Here is a 21,011-nt window from a genome sequence, read left to right as displayed (position 1 = left end):
CGTATTCAATGTTGTTGGTGTTGTAGTAGACAGACGATTTTTTATGTTTTCCATATTAATGAGTCAAGTGGAATCAAATTAAGGATATCCTATTTTAATATTTAATGCAACACTTAGAACAAATGTTCCCCCTAACACCAATTACAAGCGGACTGGGATAAGATATGATAACGAGCCAGCTTGATCTCCGGTGTAAAAGTCTGTGACATGATTTATTCTTCATTTATTTAAATATATGGGTGAAGGCGTTGCTGTTTGTAGGATAGCAAAGCTGATCTGTATTCATCTCACTAACACAATAAGCTGGATGCTTTAAATGGAGTCAAAGGGGAAAGTGGGCACATCATCGTAGAGCGGTTTGGGTCCGCTTCGTTTCACACCGCATGAAATTAAATCAGTTTCCTGGTAAAGCTGTGACTCGGGCACTGAGGTGGATGGCACGGCCTGTTCACCAGACTGAGAAGAGGCTGCAGGTTCAACTATTGCTAAAGGTCAACTGCAATTTTCCAACTCTCCTTGCAGATGTGGCACAAAAACACTAATGCGCGGTGCAACGCGTGCCCTTTGCTGTGTTTTCACATCCAGGCATCATTTTATAGATAATTTATTCCTCAACCTCACAAATCTACGGGCTATTTCTTTCCCCGTAATGACAGGAGGGAAAGGTTGCGCACGGTGCGATGAGTGCACCGGCCTCAACACGTGTTGCAGAACTGCACTGTTGCACGCGACTCCGTGAAGCCTTTAGTCGTGCCATCACCCTGATCCCATCATTCACAAGCATATTTCTTCTAAATCGCACAGAGCCTGATGAGATTATGGCGCTGCTGCCAACACAGGGACTGACTGGCTCCGTCTGAGGTGATAATTGAGTCAGAAGGCAGCAGCCCTGCTCCTGAATAAATTGCTGCACAGAACTACTAAACAGTGCTGTGGCTCTGTCTGCAAACCATATAATGTCTGCACGGTGCTGACCAGCTGAAGCCCTTCAAGTTCAAATGTCCATGCCTTGCTGAGAGCTTTTCTGGGTCAAATGATTTACCGCCCTTCACTTCAATTTACAACCGTCACATCACAGCTCATCATTTATTTTTCCCAAAGGAGCGCGTATTTCTTCTGTGCTTGTCATTCATCACTGCACGACACTTTCACACGTCACACGTCTCTACTTTACAACCATTTGTGGGTTCTGGTCTAATTTAGGGCTTGGGTTATGGGTGCAGCGATTTCGACCATAAATCGCGCACAGATGATTTCAGCGGATTTGGTCATTTCAATAAATGGGGGTGTTTCCTTTGGACACCTGTATCTCTGCAACAGAGACAGGTACGCGCTGTAAACAGACACAATTTCCACAAACAATGAACAAGATGCGTCCTATTCTACTCATACATCCCTAATAAATTTATTTATTACGTTTACAAAAATCTAGAATGAAATTACTCCGGATTTTGCAACATCGCGCAAATCCTCGAACTTAGTATCTATGCGTAATTTTAATTTTGCTCTCGGAATAAAGGAGTTGCCTGTATTTAATCGAGCCTAAACAGTGGACCTGCACTGTCTTCGGAACTTTTGCACAACGCGTTTTCAGAGGTTGATGCGGGAGTTCTTACCTTACAGGGCATCGCAGCTAACATCACAAGCAGGAACATTGCACTAAAGAGATGCATGTCAGCCGAAATGGTAGTGTCCAAACAGAGGTTCCTGCACCTCTGCCTGCTGTCTCTCCCGTTACTGGGGCGGTTTCTTCAGACACGGACGGATTCCTTCAATGATGTGTCGGCCGTGCGCCACCAGCCTCATCACCAGGACGCGCGGAGCGAGGCGACCAGCCGCGATACTTCTGTGGATCACAGACTGTGCGACAAGGAGAGGAAAAGAAAAAGCCCGGTCCCACTGCTCCACACTCTTCAGAGGCTGTCGGTGCCTTGCTCTGGACCGGGGGAATATGTGCGAACGAGCGGAGCAGAGGAGAGGCGCAGAGGTTGGAAGGTGACTGCTGCGCTTGCAAGGTGCAAACGCTAGGAGCAGCACGCCCGTGGTCGGACGCCGTATGAAAGAAAGAGTGCTATTTGACGCAGCCAAGCCTGCCAGTGCGTGCGTAAGTGCGTGCGTGAACTCATCTCTCTCTCTCTCTCTCTCTCTCTCTCTCTCTCTCTCTCTCTCTCTCTCTCTCTCTCTCTCTCTCTCTCTCTCTCTGCCTCACTGACCAACCAACTGATAGAGAGATGCTTTTTTCTTTTCATTGTTCAATTTTCGTGTCATTTTGGAACGGTGAACAGTTCCCTATTCACATTATAGTTAAATGTGTTTACTTGAATATCATGAAGACTCCTTCAGCAAACGTATTTGGTATAATTGAGTAAAGCCTTTGTCCTTACCCATGTTGGGTGTTCTAGTCTTATTTTTAAGCCAGATGTTGAAACTGAACTGGGAGAAAATTTTCATTTCAACCATTATTGAATGTTTTTTTCCCCCCCAGCTAAATGTGTTTTTGTTGTGAGCGAGTAGACTGTAGCGGGTACAACATTAAAAATAGCTCTCCCACCGAATCCAAAAAGGGTTTAATTCAGACTTTGATGTGACATCCATCCCTCTATCTTTCAAAAGAGGTGCCTGCCCTCCACCCATGTTGCTGCCCCCCTGAAAGATACATGAAAGAAAGAGGGCAATCAAATAGGAATTTGAGGTTGTGCATCAGGGTGGCAACTGCAAAGACCAGAGGAGAGCAAAAGGTATTGCTTTTCCTCTTCTCCAGCAGTCGTTTCTGCAGCAGCTTTGGCTGACTCATCCACTTTACAGTGGTTTGACCAGGTTAGAGGCTCTGTCCCCACCCCTGGCTGTATGCTGAAGTGTCTCTATGAACGCAAGATGCTGAATCCCAGACTGCTCCTAATGGGTGCGTGAATGCTGATGAGCACAGGACTCTCAAGGGCAGGGCAGCGGTTAAACAGGTCAAACACCTTCCAACTCTGCTAATTATTTGCGTGTGAGAGCAACAACAGATACAGACGACCATGTAAATGCAAGCCCATAGAATGCTGATGTATTAGGGATTCTCTCTCCAAAAGGTGTTGGACTGAGTATAAACGACACTAAACAGGGTCAAAGGACCAGGGTCGTGCCGAGGAGGAGGAGGTCTCCTACCTCCTAGACGTTCATCCTGTGGTGCAGTGTAGAAACCCAGATATATTCTGGGGCTCCTGCAGTCCCCACAGACAGGCATTACTGTGCTGCTCTTCCTCTTCCTGCCACCTCCTCTGCGGTTGCACCAATCCATCTTTTTATTGCTTTGAGGAAGAAAGGGACTTTTTTTGGCAACTGTTTTCTTGCTTCTCTCCAGTCAAACAGAATGGTTTTTTTTCTCAGTCTTAAAGCACACCACATTTAGATGGAACTACTTCAGTAACCCATTATTACAAAGCCGGTCATTATAGATTTTCAATTTCCGGGAGTGATTCACTTTGAATAATTGGAGAGTAAAATGAGCGTTAACACGTTGTCTTCAATTTTCCGGTGGAGCAGAGCTGGAGCAATGTTTGTGGTTAAAGCACAAGTTAGTCAGGTAGATCAGGCCCGGGGATGATTATAGGTTGCGAACGGGCCAGCACAGACGGTCAAATTGGATTGTGTTAATGAACAGAAGCCTCTCCATTTTTTCTACAAGCATCCAGTACATTTTAGAATGGAAGTCCTGGTGATTATTGGTATGTGTTGGCGCTGCTGCCAGTGCTGCTGTGCTATTGAACCAGAACATACGTGAAAAAGATGACGTATTTGTTTAATCTTCACTGCTAAATGCACAAATACAGAGAGGCTTTTGCACGCCAACCCACTGGAAAACATGTCACCAGACACACAGATGGTCAAGCGTCATCCCTGATGGTCCTGCTAATGTATTACAGAGGCCTTTGCTATATATTACAACAGTATGTGACACGTTCAGCAGCCCTTCGGTGATTGCTAGACTGTGATCGATGCTTATGTAAACACCATGACACCTCCTTCTACCTCAAACAGCCTGGTGCAGCAAAATGGACTGCAGCAGAACATATTCACCCGTAACTGATTTGTCATTTCACATCATTAATTGTGAAAAAAGGTCAAATCCAAGCTGAAATTTCAAACAAACTTTCTGGAGATTGTCAGTATGAAAAGGTATTATTCAGAAGTTAATATGTCAGGCTGCAAATCTTTAACTGTCAGAATAAAATATGAGAAAGGCAGTGGAATGGATCACCTCTTTTTTATATGATGACAGGAAGCCTAATTTTTTTAAATAATACTAAACAAGTAAGAGGTGATAAAACACAAGTGGCCTCCAGGTCAGAAGGTTAATGGTCCCTACTTGGCTTAGCAATTCTGGGACGACTGCCCAGATATAAAGGTGTGAAATCCGAGATGGCTGCCTGGCGATGGATTTAAACATGGCTTTTAACACCCTTTCCCGGACTGTCACACTTTACTACCTGTCGGTAACCACAGCAACCAGAGGGAGGACAACTCAGGTTGAGTTGCAGTTTATGCTATGAGGTCCTGCTATGCTCTACATCTGCGCCTCACCGTAATTCACCAACATCGCTCATCACCACTGACACTAAATACATGGCGGCGTGCTCGTGCCTCTCAGAACAGAATAACAGTGAAGGACTGCCCTTCACAGATGAAGACACAAACTGACAGACATGTAACGATGACCAAAATGCAGCACACACACACACACACACACACACACACACACACACACACGGCTCCTTTTCCCTGATCTCTGCAGGATAGATCCACATGGAGCAGAACTTGGACGTCCCCCCGAGTTGCACTCATCGAGTCGTGCTTGTGTTTAATTGCATGAAAAGATGACGCATAATGCGTAAGGAAAGAAACACGAGGAAACCAAAGTCCATGTCGCCTGCAGCAACAGAAACTAGCAGCTATTGGTTGTTGACATTTTTTCTCCGCTGTTTTTTTTATGCTCCATTGAAATGGTGGCAGCTTCATGTATTTTTCATGCATTTAGGGCTGTTTTGTTACCCCCCTTCCCGCACACACACACAAACATTACAGCCAGCATGTAAGTTAATAAAGATCACAGTATTTTATTAAGAATGCTTGTCTGGGAGCTGGAGCGCACGGGTACGTGTGCCTGTGTCTTGAGCCCTCAGCAGTATATAGTGATCTCTAAGGCACTGGAAAAGGTGAGTTTGATGTTCATCAATTTCAGAAGGTGCTACTAGGTTGTCTCCATTAGTGCCACTGAGAGAGATGGTGTTTACCTCTTTTAAAAATAATCTGCATCATCCAGCGCGTCTATCACAGTGAGGCTAGCACACTAATGATAGTAACAGACCAATTGTAATTCAGCAAACATGCAAGTTGAGCTGATGTTTGTTCTATATGGCTTTGAAAGAGAGGGAGAAAATGTTTCTTACACTACCTCCATTTGAGCAGTAATGCCTCTGGCCAATATTAAAGGGGCTGTTGTTAAGCTCGTGCTTACGACTCAAGAGAGAATCACTTTGCTGACCCGTTAGAACAATGTTTATTGTTGTAATACAACATAGCAGGGGCAAAAAGGGTTGTGGATGGGGAAGAGAACCGAGACTGAGGCAGGAGGCTAGGCGTGACTGGCTGAGCAAAGAGACAGTGGCTGAATGCAGAAAAATAGACAAAAACAACCATTTAGCTGAGTCAGCAGTACCAAGTCCGTGATTCCAAAATCCAATCCAAAAATCATTTCAAAAACAGCCAGAGAATCAGAGGGGCAAAAACATCTCAAGTTTTTGGATAGCCTAGCAACAAATTACCATGCAGACGAAGAACAGCAAGGAGGATGAGGCTTTTATGCTGCAGCCGATTGGCGTCAATGAGGGTCAGGTGAGCTGATTGCAGGGACAGAACAGGTGTGCAATCACCAGGAGGCCCAGGAGAGCCCAGCCCATCTGGGGAAAATTCCTGTTGTGCTAACTGGTGAGACAGATGTGTCCTTTTACTCTTCCTCTTTTACTCTCTGCTTGTACTGCATCTCCAGCAAGCCATTTGTGCTTAATTGTTCCCAACATAACTGTTTCAATGTAAAATCTCCCACTCCAACTGTAACCTAATGATGGGCCGATTGCATTAAAACATTAGAACCTGGCAGAGACTTGAGGGAGGAAAAAACGATAAAGAGTGGGGGACTATTTGGATAAAAGAATGGTTTTACATAATTAAGCACATGGAATGATTATAGTGGCTCTTCCACAAGCTGCACACTCCCCTTCATTATAAAGTTAAAGACCCCAAACTGTGGCTGATGGCTTAATTACAGTTCAACTGTGGAACAAATGCTTTGGAGTCACTAAGGCCAAATAATTTCCTGGGCTCATAGGTAGTCATTGTAGTGGCTTTAGCTATCTGTTCACATTTAATCGTTGTCTTACCTGACACTTTTACCCTCTCCGTTTCCTTCTCTTGACACTCTGGTGATATCACACTTGCCCTTTGCAGTTACTAACATGAATAATACAGAAAATGTGGAAGAAAAGATCAATGTTTCCTTTGAAATTCCTGTCATCGTCCCCCATTGTCCCAGTTCTCAATTAGGCCCGTTCAGCTCCTCTCCTCTGTCAGTTAAGCTGATGCTCCTCAAGCTTCCTCAGTGCTCTGTCAGGCTCCGAGGGGGCAGGCCGGGAGGTTGCAGAGTGTAGGCTCAGCACTTCTCACGAATTAGTGTCTGAGGCCATGCTGGCATGGGGATTTTTACTCTCCGGTCTGCTCCTGCATTATTGAGTGAGAGGAGTGCCTCAAAACTGAAACTGGACACAGCCGCAAGGCAACTTGCAGAATGAATGAAACAATATATTGCAGAGGAAAAATGTGGAGGGGAAACAGAGGAATTCTTAATGTCACAATTGCTTATCTTGCAGTTGTCTATGATATATAAATGTCCCCAATAGTAGGTATCACACCTACAGTATAGGTCTGCAAGCACATAAAAAGTACGCCGGGCTCCCTCCCCTGAAGGCCTTCATTAGATAAAAGGAAAACAGCTCTTTCCAGAGCTGCAGTGCAATTATTCAGTGTAGTCAAGCATGTCTCTGTGTGACAAAGCAAATTGCTTTTTTGGTGTGCTGTTCCTGATACAGATAGGGCTTTCAGAATCTGAGGGGAAGCCTTGCACTGCTGCACCTAGTGCTGCAAGAGATACTGGCAGTTATTTACCCCACTCTGTGCTCGTGTTTACAGATGATGCTACGCTTGAGTCGCTGTTGCGCGAGCATTTGCATGCAGATTGCAGTTTTTTGCTGTACATATCAGAATGGAACTATCAATTTTGCTCATTTTTCTCCCCCTCCAGTGGAATTCGGGTTGATTGATAGAGTTCTAATGTGTCATGATGTGTCATGTTTGTGTTAAAGAATACGCTGCCGTGTGTGCAGATCAGGCTATTATAATGAGCAGAGTGGAAACATCCATTAAATCTGCGATGGTTTCTAGCTGAAGACTTTCACTGCAGTGGTGGAAATTACAAGCATGGTGCCACAATTTTTCAGGTAAAATTGAATATTTAACATTGCCCTTCAATCATGTGTTTGAGGAACAAATTTGTGGATGATGATTACCCCTCCCTTTAAGTTATGATACGAGAGAGAGTGAGCGAGAGAGAGAGAGAGAGAGAGCTGATCATGGTGACTGGCTCCTTATTTATCATATCTCTCCTCACCATAGTAGGACCCCAATCAATATCCAGGGACTGGAAGCACGAGGGGTAGACAGAGGACAAGCTATGTGCAAGAGGAGAGAGCACAAGGACAAAACACCAAGATTTATTTATGCTGCCTGATGGTTTGTGACCACACTGGGAGACAAATGCTTATTGGAAGCTCAAGGAATCTCTCTGTAATTATGGAGCACATCAATTGATTTTGCAATGATTTTCATTTGTGTAGTCCTGACTTGCTGTGTATCAGTAAAAAGCAATCCTCATTTATGATGGCACTCAGCTGATTGGAATTGAAAAAAAACAAAGCAATGAGATGATGAGAAGCTTTATTTCTTATTCACTCGTCAAAGTGATATGTACAGACCAGTGAGCAAAGGTATTTTTCGTGCCAGTTTGGAACTTTCACTTGGATTGGGTCAGAAGAAGGATGATGGAGAAGCTTTTTAACTCCTTGTGGCTTGAAAAAAGATATTCCCTGTTGTCTGCTGGTTTGCCAACAAAGGCCCCCAGGGAAGGCTTCAAGCAACATTACATGCCCAAACACAAAAGAATCGGCCTCCTGGCTAGTCTGTTGCTATAGAAACATGTTGTTGGCATGCCAACAAGTTAGCTACTAGGATAGGTGTAAAACGGATAGGCCAAGCGGATCAGACTAGAGAAAGGCTCCCGGTATTCGTGGTGAATGGCTTCGTTCCACCTCTTGGCTACAAAGCTGCTGGTGGGTTTTAAAGCTGCATTAATATTCACACATATCAGGATACTCAGTAAAAGTCACAAGGAACACGAGTGTCGGGCCAGAGTTTGATGCTGCACAAATTGAGAAGTGAAATGCCGTGGCATGAAACCCGATGAAAAGGAGAGGGAATTTTTCTTTCATCGAGCTTTCCTTCAGTATATGGAGGACCCTATCTCGTGCACTTCAAAACGCTTGTGATTTATGCCCATCACTTGTGACCATGTGTCTGGAATATCTAACCCAGTCCACTGATGTTGTTCCACACCTGCCAGGTTGACAGGAAAGAGCGAAGTAAATAAAGCAGAAAAGAGAGTGGTAAATAAAGCAGAAAAGCAGTGAATGAGATGTAGAAAAGAACAAAAGGGTGGATAAGAGAATGCAGACCAAGTTTAAACAAACAGACCATAGGCTGACAATTGAGTAGAAGATGTCATTAAAAAAGAGTCCACCAAATGAAAGGAAGGAGAGAATGAAGGACAGATAAAGGGAGAGAGAATCCGAGTGGTGTTTGGCCCCGTGGAAGCAATTGACCACTCTAATTATCTTCTATTTTCTTCAAACAAGGCTGGGACACTGAGACAGTCCTCTGGGACAAAACTCGCTCTTCATTTTCTCAGAGATTCAATTCCACTCCTGCCTCCTCTGTCTTTTACATATAAAACACTTTCTTCAATTATTTCTCCTCCATTCATATCTGGAATATGTGACGCCTTAGCCTATTCAGAGTGACTGCTCATTTCACCAGATGCTACTAGAATCAATCCCAGGCTCATTCCAAGACAGGGTGACTGCGGCCGTTAGTGTGTGTGAGTGTGTGTGAATGTGTGTGTACCCAGTGTACGCAGTTATGATTGGAGACAAGACGTGTACAACCCAGCAGGAGAACGATATGATTTTAAAAGTGTTTGCAAATTAACGTTTGTGTGTGTGTGTGTGTGTGTGTGTGTGTGTGTGTGTGTGTGTGTGTGCGTGTGTGTGTGTGTGTGTGTGTGTGAAAGCCACATGCTTCTATGTGAACATCAGATTATTTAAGATTAAATGAAGTTCCAATTATACCATCACAATTTTCTCTGAAACTGCAGTTGATATAAATGGGGGAGGATTTTTGAAGGCCACTCAAAGACAATTGGATCATGTGCAAATGTACTAATGAACATTTGGATCGGTTTCCCATCTGCAAAATGACCAGGGCAACACAATTTAAAAAGTTTGGACTTTTGTAAGTGGCCAAAGAGGAGTTAATAACATGACTTAAATTCATATGAGTAATTTTCCTTTTTTACGAAGTTGCAAAGCAAATCTTAAAGGTACATTTCCATGATCAGTATGCAAAGATGAGAACATTAGTGCTGATGTTCTGCACTGAGAACAAATGACCAGAGTTCTCATCACGTGTAGTTTCTGTAGCAGTGAATGCTGTGCCTGAGCTGCACACATTTCTCACCTGCTGATTTTCTATTATTTACTGTCTTCCACTTACATCTGTTTGGGTTTGTCTGATTTATTTGATCTATTTGCCTACCTGCTGACTGACAAAAGACTGTTTATGATATTTCAATGCACCAGTAGACTGCTAATGAGCCTGGCTGCCGACTCCTTTGAGTTTATTCTGCTGCCAGTCAGCTCGACGCAGTCCACAGAAGACAATACCAAAGATTATTGTCAACATCTCAAATTAGTAGCTTTTAGTAACTTAAATAAATGAATGAATCAATAAATAATTATATAATGTGTGGCTAAAACTAAATATGAATTATTTGACTATTTTGTACTAGTTTTGAATGTGAGTGCAGCTAACTGAAGCTGTTTGAGTAAGATTAGATGCAGTCAGTTTGTCTCCTACAAGAATTCTCTGCAAGAGTGGCGAGTTAATGTAATTTATACTCAGCTCTGTCAATGCAATTATTCAGTTTAGACAATGCTAATTCAAATCAGATAATTGAAATTAACTGCATCATTCATTATTCAGGCTTAACAGTACCAGTGTGCGTGAATGAAACTAATTTTCTGGCAACACACACTTCTTTCCACAGGAAATCAATGCATTTCACACCATATTTGTGCCCTTCATACACCAGCCATCAGTGCAGGGAAAGCGACAAATGCACAGCGGCTCCAGTTCTGCAGCTGATTAAAGGCAGCGGTTCGGTCAATGTCGACCCTGTACAGCTGCAGGGGGCCATAATAACAACTGCAGTTTACAGTTTCTAATAAGATATGTCTAAGAAATTACACGTCACTCTTTGGCCTTGTTTAGAGGTATTTCTGTCTTTGATGCTGCCTGAAAGGATGTTTATCCTGTATAATCATGGATTACAAGTGTCATAATTTCTGGGGCTTGTTTGTTAAATAGGTTTGTGTCCACCCATCCCAGTCCGACAGGTTCAGGCATTCATGTCCAGTGATATTTATAGGAGGCAGTGGCTCTATTATTGGCTTCCATAATTGTTCGGTTGCTCTCCTTATTTGCATTTTCAAACAAGTTAAAACAAAGAGCACATGGAGCAATGTTTGATAAACCTTTGCGCAATGTCAACTTATGTGAGAACTTTATATGAAGGTCGGGAAATATTTCCCAAACGTGTCATAAAGATTAATGACCGTTTGGTTTGAAAGAACATACATCTTCATGCTAATCGTTTGTAGCCTTTGCTCATGGGCCTCGTCCAGAATTTACATCTGGCAGGTGTTTGCATATTTAGTGAGGCTGTTGGCCCAGCGGGGGTGCTGCGAGCATGCTGGGTAATCGGCAGATTCTGCTCATGCTGCCAGTGGGAAAAGAGACGTTGGCCTCTGCTCTGCAGGAGGCACCAGGGACCCAGATGAAGGTGATGCCAAAGCCACTATACTTGGGTGTGTCAGCGTGGTGTAGTGTGCATGTGCATGCATTTTCATGCTTGTTGGTGTGTTTTATTTGCAAATGTGTGCCCGTGTGAGCATAGGGGCTGATGTTTTGGTCTGACAGACAGTCTCCTGGTTAATGAGCAGCTGTCGGACATCACTATTCATGAGCACTGTCACTCACCTGTTCTCTCAAAGGGCTAGCACCTGAAACCCCGGGTCTCTCATTAGCACTGCGGCAGAACAGGCGCGCACATACACACGCACATCAACCCACCGCCTCTCAGAAATGGTGGTAGTACGTCTTCATAACACACACGCCAGTGAAACTGGCATCGTTCACCGAATTTATATCAAAACATTGTGGTGGACATCAATAAATCGCAGCACTTATATGTGAAACATCTGTCGCAGGATTATTGAACTTCAAGGTCGAAAAAGCCTGTACATGCCTGCCCACGATTGTACAATTTAAAGACCTACAGCCATTTGTTACTCTTGACTCTTATTTATTTACAGCCCAGCCTGCAAGGGAAGCCTGAAGAAACAGATGAAAGCAAAGCTGAATGGAAAAAGAGGGAATAATTCCCTAATTTAGAACATTGCTTCATATCACCACATTGATTAACAGTTGTGTTCAACTGTACTCATTACACAGTGGAACATGATTCCGATTTTGCCAGTTTTACAGGAGAGTTTATTTAGTGATTGTTGAGATTGCTTTGCCTTCTTTTTCTGGACTGTGACAATATTAGCATCTCTATATGTGTTTCAGCCTCCTCGCACCATAAGCAATACATTTTGCCTGTATCTCTCTTTAAAGTAAATGACAGTTTTGAGCATCATTTATTCCTAGTGTGTCACACACGGCTCTGTTTTCTCTGTAGCTTTTCCTTGAAAGATTTATGAACAGTGTCCAGGTGGCCATGAATTTCTGCCATGCCAGGTTCTCTGTGATAGAATAACAACCATGTCAGTGCCTTAACGGGAATTCATGCAAGACAGGATGCATTGATCATTCAGAGTGGGAAGGGAGGCAGGGCGAAGAAAAATGGGGTGGGTGGGGTGGGGTGGGCTGGGATGAAGTGAGAGGGGGAGAAGACTCCTTTGCATTCAAGTCCACATGCAGGAGCAGCCAGAGCGATCATGTGAATGGAAACGATTAGCTTCCCTGGCTTTTCCGCTGAGGTCGGACCAAGCGTATTCCCACAGCTGAATCACTCAGTGTCTGTCTCACTTGCACCCTTTCGCCCGCTGCCTCCTCTGATTTATACAAGAAAATAATTGTCAAAATCATCTCTACTGAGCAGTCGGACCATGGAGCAATCCTTTTCTGTCTTTCTTGCTCTCATGCAGTCACACACACCGAGCTCCACGCCGATCCCATGTGGTTATTCTTTCTGCGTTCCTGATCGGGTGTGAATTGAATCTTTAACACTGTCTGCCCTGGATGCGAAGAGCGCACAGATAGGAATTTTCCTCAGTGCTTCACACAACACAGGCCAGCCTTTCCTGCGTTCTCATATTAGCCACATCCACTTGTTTCTCTCCATGTCTCACCTCGACTGTGGAGAATAAGACCCCACGGATTAGCTTGGAGTTGGCTTGAGTTAAGCGAGGATGACAAGGCAGACAGCAGTAGCGGCGAAAGCTGAAAATTTCAGCAGATGGTAAATTAGGAGTGGTGTGTGTGTGTGTGTGTGTTGGAGGCAGTGGGCGTGTTTTCAATCTGTGGTTTGAATCTGGGCACTCAGTTTGCCAAGTATTCGTCTTACGCGAGATGCTCAAAACATCGACATTTTTTTGGTTCGTTTTGGAATTGCATTTCTTCTTCTATAAGAATTCCAAGCAGTCCCACTAATGCTCTGACAGCAGGTGATTTTGATGGGAAAGGTGCATACAGCAATGATCCATTGCCCTGAAATGGACCAGGGGGGAAAGTTGCTTGTCTGCCTGCTATGATTTCAAACACCCACACAGACAAGGCCTACACGAGGAGCATGTGGAGCACAAACCAACTTCAGTCCTTCCACCATCTGTACAAAATGTTAAACTGTCAGCAGCTTGCACAGTCAAACACACATTTCTTACATGGAAGATGACGCCATATTCTAACTGGGGTGGGTGGTGAGGAAACAGGGTTCTACCCCGGCACACAAGTTAGATTTAAAGAAGCAAAAAGAACAAACAAAATGGGGCCAAAGTAAAGATGTATTGATGAAGTAAGACAGGCTTGTGTCTTACAATAAAAAGAAAGCAGGCAGAAAGCTTCAGCACCAAACAGTAATGCTCATTTCTGCTCAACCCTGTGAAGAAACTGGGCTGAACATCAAAGACAATTAAACATTTCCACACTAAAGCTTGCGGCTATGCACCTATAACAAAGAATGTAGCAGAATGGGCTCTTTTTGTCAGGCACTGCAGTGGGATGACGTTTTTGTTAGGGAATAGACCGAAGTGAAATTTATGCAAGCTGTTATCACTAATGAAGCACCCACAATGCTTTGCGCATGTTATCACTGTACAAAGACTTCACATCAACAATTTCCAGCTGTCATATTTGATTTTTCAATTCCAGGGTTTATTCTTGTGAATTAGTGTTCCATGAAGATTTGCTAATATTTGGCTCTCTCCACAACTACGGTGATATTTTCTTCTGACAGAAGGTAAGAAGTTGAGTTGAACATTATATAAGAAGAACATTGCATTGTCCAAATAACCTTCACACTGCTCTGACTAATCATTACTTTGAGGTAAAGGTGACAATTTCTTGTAAAGGTGACAATTTCCTTTCTTGGTCAAGGGCTGAGGGTAGAAGAAAGGAGGAAAACAGCCAAACACTTTAGTGTCTGCAAGAGAAAATGCACACGTCTGTTTCATACACTAGATATTGCAGAGATTGTTAAATTTGATAGTGTTCTCACCAGTTCAGGTCTTGAAAATTGTAAGAAGAGTAAGTGAAAACCAGTCATTTCTTGTTTTGTTTTTTTATTCACACATGTTTGGACAAATACATTTAATTTTTCATTCAGGCAACGGCTTACTGCTCATAAAGTCCTCAGAATAAACTGTACAGTATATAAAATTAGAACAACAAAGACTATACACAGGAGGGGCAGTGCAGGATGGGTCTGGACAAGAGGAGTTAATGACAAGAAACTTTAAATGCTGTGAAGCAAATAGAGCAGCTGATGTAAGAACATGACTAACTGGAGAGTCAGTTTTGGTTTGCAGGAGATGGGCAATTTTCTACTAAGAAACTCAACAATAATGAAATTGCCCAGCTCTACTTGTTCATGTTGAAGATGTTGGTGTTTAAGCACCGAGTGTAGTCACATCGACCCCTCCCCTCCTGCTAAAATGATCCCAGAGTTTCTCCACAGGTGATAATGGAATAACTTATAATAGCATGCATGCATGTATAATGAGGAATGGGAGAGCTTTTTTTTTTTCGTTTCACAGCTATAAAATTATTTAAGCCATTTCAAAGAAAAAATCTTGCTAAATCTTACCTGTCTATCGAACAGCTCAATGCAAATATAGATTAACAGTGGAGTTTCCCTTTAACGTGATCAAAAACATTTCTCGGGACTGTCCCTAACCTCCTTTCAGCAGATGATGTGCGAAATAAAAGCACCAGTCTCTAAGGACGTTATTTCAGCTGAAAGAGCAATAACCCTCCCTCCTGCTCCATCTCTAATCCTGGCCACAAAAACACAGAACACAGTGACATTTAAAAACAACAAAAAAAACCAACAGAATAATCTTTAGCACCATGGCAGAGCAAATCATCAGTCACACAAACCCCAAAATGTTCTTTTCAGCATATGAACAAATTGCTGAAATTAAAGGCAGAAATATTAAAACAGATTCTGCCAGCTGCTGTAACATGCTTCCAAAGGATGTGTGAAATCAAAATGAAGGACTGCAGTTAAAGCGACGGAACATTTTAATCAGCATGCTCTGAATTTTTGCCCTGAAATACCCCCAGCCTATTTACCGAGGTACGTCACAGCAAGTTATACCAGAGTTAGCCTGACATATAAAGTACTCCAATTCTAGCCAACATGAAGGGCTCAAAAAGCTTATTATCCAGGCCCTGGAAGGAAGCCGTTCAATAAGGGAGACAACATTAGGCGTTCAAGTGTCAGGTTCAATAATATGCTGTGTCGGCTGAATACTAATGAAGATGATTGGGGAGGATGAAATGTAAATGCGAGACTTTATCCTTCCTGTATACAGAAAATGAGACCGCAGTTAATATGCCAGACCAACTGTCATCATGAAGACTGAGCGTATAAGTAATCTGAATTGTTCGGTTGCACTTGACATAAAAAAAAAGTAGCAATCTCTGCTGATCTCAACAATCTACTCGACTGGCCCAAACCACAGCGTGACCGGTTGTCTTCCTTCTCTGATCAGACAGAAAAGTCTCCTTCGTCAGTGGTCTCTATGGTCTCCTCGGTTACTGAGGGCACGGCACACTCAAACAGGGTTGTATGAAGAGAAATACTAAGAATGAAATATCGAATCAGAAGCTTTTCCTTTGGTAAATGTGCTTTGTTCCCACAGTTGCTGCTCCATTCTTCCCACTGTTGTGAAGCCAAATTACTTGGCTGTTAAAAAGTCTTAAATAATACACCACCAATCTGCCCCATACAGGCGCAACAGCAACGATTGCTTCGGGCAGAGGCAACAGTCCATTTTATTTTACTATAAACTTCCCAAGATGTTAACCATTAAAGCACACTCGTCCAACTTGAAACCCGAACTTTTGGTTGCCCTTGCCAAAATCTGATGCGGCGATGTCTAAAATAGGCAGTATCTCTGCCGACGGGGAGTCGATCTGTAAAACAGTCCTTTCCTGACCTTTTCGAGACTGAAAGACAAAAGGATTAAAGAGAAAAAGCAATTGTGTCATCTTAGATTGGATCAACTCAGTAGAATTTCCCTCCCACAGTAGAGGAAGCACTCAGTCCAGTCATCATAGTGGGATGAAATCATAATGTTGCCGCACTGACCTGGCATCCGTCGTGCACCACGTTGATGAAGGGGCTTTTGACTTGTGTCAGCTCCTCGTCGTTGCTGCCCCTGAAGCGGAGGGCGTGCTGGTAGGAGCCAGACGCACTGTCAAACCAGCCCGCTGAATTCTGGCAGGTGTAGGTGAAGTCCTGCTTGGCTGTGGCACTCAGCAATTTCAAAAAGGTCATTTGGACGACGTCAACCGGGTTCCCATCTCTGTCGATGTAGGAAAACTGGAGGACACAGATAAATACCCAATAGAGTAAGGCAAATAAGTAAACGCAACTTTTCCAGAGATTGAAAACTGGCCAGAGAGAGAGAGGGAGGGAGAGAGAGAGGGTCAATTTCCTTTTTGTGAGATATTCTGGGCAGCTAAAACCAACTGCTGGTCATGCTCTTGTGCTCACAGCCAGACAAATTACTACAATTTTAAACACAGATGAGCACACACATTGAATGCCCACACAAAAAAGCGAAACGATTTGTAAAAATGCTCTCGCATGGACATGAATAAGAGCCGAGGATGCATGTTTTTGTACCTGCTTGCCTTTCCTGAATTGGCTGTACCAGCTCCCGGGCGTCTCTTTGTTCCACGCTGCTAATTTCACCTATAGCAAACGAGAGAGCGAGAGAGGAGGCAAAAGAGGGACAGAAAGATGAGTAAAATTTGAAGGCTCAAGGGATAAGCGGAGTAATTTGCTCTAATAGTATATGAGGTCAGCTCTGTAGAGCGGGTGGTGGCTAAGGGCAGTACCATCTCAATCCTCATGTCTGGGTACAGACATGTCTCTCCATCAGCTGTAAAGTTGCAGTAGACTTTGATGGAGTCTCTGTGACAGCCCTGGTTAGGATCAATCCAGTAGTCTCCTATCAGGTACACAAAGAAAGGACAATCAAATGCCACGCTGTGATTTAATGAACAAAAATGCAGCTGATAAAATCAAAAGCAGCTTTTCTTTGGCTAAATTGCTTTTTTGTGGGTGAATGTGCCATGTTTCTCTGGGGATAATACATTGTAATAAAATAATATGGGCTGGATAAATGAATTATTGCTTATATGTTAAGAAAGGGATTGACTAACCATCTTTGTAGTTTGTTTGAACCATCATGAGCTCTTTGCAGGTCCTGGCAGGGCTCTCAAAGGTCCCCAGTGGCCTCCTCATCAACTCCACCTCCGTTTTCATGGATGACAACGTGGCAAAGACTTCTTCCATTCCTTCAAAGTCCTCCATGGGTTGGTCTCCCTGGTAGAACGCATCCATATCGAGATCTTCCTCTCTGGATGCTGCTTCTTCTCTGTTGTTTTGCCTTCGCCTATTCCGTCTGCCTTCCCTCATCGGCAAAGGCTCAATCGCTGTCGCGGGGGGTCCCTGGAGGTTTCACACAGTGGTGAGCAAAATGTGAATTTGGAAGGGAGCGGACAGTAATGGAAATGAAGAGGATGTGATATGGATTATTGGCCACACTTACTTGGGGTCCAGGTGGACCAGCGGCGCCTGGATCTCCTCGGGGGCCAACAACACCCTACAATAAGATAAGAGCCAAAAACCCTTTGAGTCTACAGCATCTCACCTGAAGACTCACAGCATCTCTCTAAATCCCAGGCTTATCAAGGAGAAATGGCTGTTGATTTAAAGGATTATGCTGCCGTGTGCATCAGTGGGCTGTGGGCAAAGCTTTTCAAGACACACTGCAGTGGTTTTCAAAGGAAAACACAGCAAAGCAACGTCTTCAAAATAGTAGCAAAAATGAAAACACACAAAGCTGAAGCCTCCACTGCGACGACAGTTCAGTGGATAAGGTCAACAAACATGCTTTTCTGTTGCATGGCTTCAGGGAGCTGGTCACATTTTACATGCAATAACAATGAATAGTACTCTCCTCACCATTTCTCCTTTTGATCCTTTCTCACCAACTACACCCTGAAAGTGAAGAGATTGTGTTTTTAAATCAAAGGTTGTGAGGAGTTCTAACAATTCAGAAAGAACTGTAAAATCACCTGTTTATCTCTTGAGCCAGGTGGTTTTTATACAAGCACCTTTTCCAAATGGACAGTTTAAAATTAGCAACTTAACTAGTTACTTGCTGCTGATGTCTTTTTTTGTTCGAAACACTAACACTAGAATGATGAGATCTTTGCAGTTTCTTGAAAATGAAAACTTCTGTTTGTGTAATTCCCGTATTTCGTTTTTTTTGCTCCCACCGCTTGTGTAGATCACCTACTTTAATAACATGGTGGGAGTCAAAAGATGACTTTTGAAGAAAATTGAGGCTTTAAACACAAGGCTCATTTAAATTTACACAAAGGCCTCCCGGTTCTGGATCTCGATGAAACTGAGTGCAGATTTTTAATTTAAGCTGTTTAGAAATAAAATGCATTCAATGTGAAGAAGAAAAAAAAAAGACCAACTCTGTGCTGAAGAAACGAGCTCAGTCTGTTTTTTATGCTCACCAACCTTAAAGGTGATTCAGTGGGGGAAAAATAATTAATGATTACCTTCAACCGTGAGGTTACATTTTCATCCATCTGTTAGTGGTGTTTTTGTTTGTTTACACAAAAAAACCTACTTGATTTCAATGAGACTCCCTGGAAGGATGGGCAATGAGCCATAGAAGAACCCATTAAGTGTTGGTGTAGATCCAGGAATTTTAATTTGAGAAGACTATTGTGCCTTGGCAGAAGACTACAGTTCCTGAGCTTCTGGATATCATTTAAAATCTGCTGTATGAACGGCCGTATGAAGAGGCTGTCTATAAAAAACACTGCATTTTTGCCATTTAAGCACCTGACAGCTGGTATTATTATTATTTCATTAGTGTTTTTTAATCTACACATTGACTTTCTTAAATTGTTTTTTGCTACAGCATCATTTAAATTCAAAGCATTATCATCTGTGAGATTAAAATCTGACTTATTTACATATAGCATTCTAGTAGTTTTTACGCCACTGAAAACATATCTGTTTATGCCGATGCTGTAAAAATATATGCCACTCACTGAGAGTCCTGGTGGTCCTGGTGGCCCAGTGGGCCCGAGTGGGCCAACTACACCCTAGAAATGAGCAAAGTCATATTTTGAATAAATGTTTCTGCTGCACTGTAAGATGGTGCAAATATATAACTGTACCTCATCTCCTTTAGCCCCTCGGGTTCCTTCGATCCCCGGCAGACCTCTGTCTCCCTTCTCACCAAGGTCTCCAGGGGGACCGACTAAACCGAAAATCCCAACATGACCCTGCAGTAACAGACGGGTTCAGAGGCTCGTCACCTTTGTTTCCCTCTGTCCAGAGCAGCATAGCTTTAACAGGTGGAAGACTCACTTTCTCTCCCTTGTTTCCAGGGTCTCCTTTAAATCCAGGAAGGCCTGGTGGTCCCTGTAAACAAAGTCAAGTAAGTCAGCCAGCTGATACCACCAAAAAAGTTGGCTGACATGCCAACACTGCCTGTGCAGCTGTGAAATCAATAACAGTTCCATCCATTAGAGCACCAAGTCGATCACTCTAGGTCTGTATTTTGTCCATCACAGAGTTTAGCTTTTTTTTTAACCTATAAAATCAACCAGGGTAAACACATCTAAATAAAGTTATTGAAAGCACCTTTAGAATTGATTAGAAATCATAACTTATCATCAAAGGTGTCTCAACAGTACTTACAATTGGTCCTGGCGGTCCACTCATTCCAGGCGGTCCGTTTAAGCCGTGCTCGCCCTTAGAAAACAAACAGCTAAAATTCATCTGACATCACAATGGTTGACCTGATCAAAACAAACAAAAGCAAACATAAACTGTACTGACCACAGGACCTGGGATACCTCTAAGACCATCTGGACCCAACCTCCCTGGTTGCCCCTGTGGGCCCACTGGGCCTATCTTTCCTGGTGGACCCTGGATCCCTCGTTCTCCCTACAGACAACAGGAGCAATATAAGATATGAAAGTCTTTGTAAATGGCACCACGCAAGACTAATATTCAGTCATTATTCTTACCTTTGCACCCTTCAGGCCTTCTTTGCCTTCTATTCCTGCAGCACCTATGTGACCCTGGGGTTGATAAAGAAAAGGCTGATGAGCTTGTGATCAGAGTGCAAAAATGCATTATTCACACAAACAAGTGTCTAAGAGCTCACCCTGCGTCCAGGAGGTCCAGGAGGACCTGGCTCTCCAGAGGCCCCGGGTGGTCCCTTATGAAATTAAACAGAAAGAAAGTTACAAAAATGATGATGATGACAAAAGGTAAGGATATTAAAGAGAATTGTGATTCTTACCACTTTTCCAGGTTCTCCATTGTCTCCTTTAGACCCTGGCCCACCATCTATCCCCTAAACATAGGAAAAGAGGTGATTAAACTTTGGTAAACTGATGAATAACATGCAAATGATGAAATAATTTTACTGACATTGTCACCGGGTTCTCCAGGGGGCCCAGGATCTCCAGGAAATCCAATGGGACCCTGTGGAGAAAAAAAACCTGAGGTAAAACCCATCGACTGTGTGGCATTACCAAGAAAACGATGAATGACTCACAATGGTGCCTTTAGATCCATCTTCTCCCGGTGTTCCTCTAGGTCCAGGAGGCCCAGGAGTTCCAGAAAGGCCAGAGTCCCCCTTGTCTCCTACATCCCCTTTAGCACCCTAACAGTGATGCAAGCAATGAAAAAACAAGGAAAAGAAGAGCAAGAAGAAGATGGAAGGAGAAACGGAGGCAGTTCG

At 43.3% G+C, this 21,011-nt stretch overlaps 2 protein-coding genes across 3 annotated transcripts in view; both read right to left on the bottom strand.

The window, feature by feature from the left end:
• The window catches only part of olfm2a (olfactomedin 2a), a 28,636-nt gene extending 26,527 nt beyond the window's left edge, over positions 1-2,109 (bottom strand). Inside the window, exon 1 of the mRNA XM_029836277.1 lies at positions 1,617-2,109. Coding sequence (XP_029692137.1) covers positions 1,617-1,673 — 57 coding nt within the window. The 5' untranslated portion in view covers positions 1,674-2,109. The remainder of the gene's footprint in view (positions 1-1,616) is intronic.
• A 12,144-nt stretch (positions 2,110-14,253) lies between these two features.
• col5a3a (collagen, type V, alpha 3a) overlaps positions 14,254-21,011 on the bottom strand; it is a 34,295-nt gene continuing 27,537 nt past the window's right edge. For both annotated transcript variants that reach the window (XM_011604082.2, XM_029836275.1), the window contains 17 exons: positions 20,826-20,933; positions 20,699-20,752; positions 20,568-20,621; positions 20,430-20,483; positions 20,290-20,343; positions 20,099-20,206; positions 19,958-20,011; positions 19,625-19,678; positions 19,432-19,539; positions 19,303-19,356; positions 18,191-18,226; positions 17,775-17,828; positions 17,386-17,674; positions 17,059-17,171; positions 16,844-16,912; positions 16,304-16,537; positions 14,254-16,161 (listed from right to left, as the gene is read on the bottom strand). In XM_011604082.2, coding sequence (XP_011602384.2) covers positions 16,015-16,161; positions 16,304-16,537; positions 16,844-16,912; positions 17,059-17,171; positions 17,386-17,674; positions 17,775-17,828; positions 18,191-18,226; positions 19,303-19,356; positions 19,432-19,539; positions 19,625-19,678; positions 19,958-20,011; positions 20,099-20,206; positions 20,290-20,343; positions 20,430-20,483; positions 20,568-20,621; positions 20,699-20,752; positions 20,826-20,933 — 1,644 coding nt within the window. In that variant the 3' untranslated portion in view covers positions 14,254-16,014. The remainder of the gene's footprint in view (positions 16,162-16,303; positions 16,538-16,843; positions 16,913-17,058; positions 17,172-17,385; positions 17,675-17,774; positions 17,829-18,190; positions 18,227-19,302; positions 19,357-19,431; positions 19,540-19,624; positions 19,679-19,957; positions 20,012-20,098; positions 20,207-20,289; positions 20,344-20,429; positions 20,484-20,567; positions 20,622-20,698; positions 20,753-20,825; positions 20,934-21,011) is intronic.

This window comes from Takifugu rubripes, chromosome 5 (assembly GCF_901000725.2).
Source record: "Takifugu rubripes chromosome 5, fTakRub1.2, whole genome shotgun sequence".
Classification (NCBI taxonomy): domain Eukaryota; kingdom Metazoa; phylum Chordata; class Actinopteri; order Tetraodontiformes; family Tetraodontidae; genus Takifugu; species Takifugu rubripes.
This window is presented reverse-complemented; position numbering and strand designations above follow the sequence as displayed.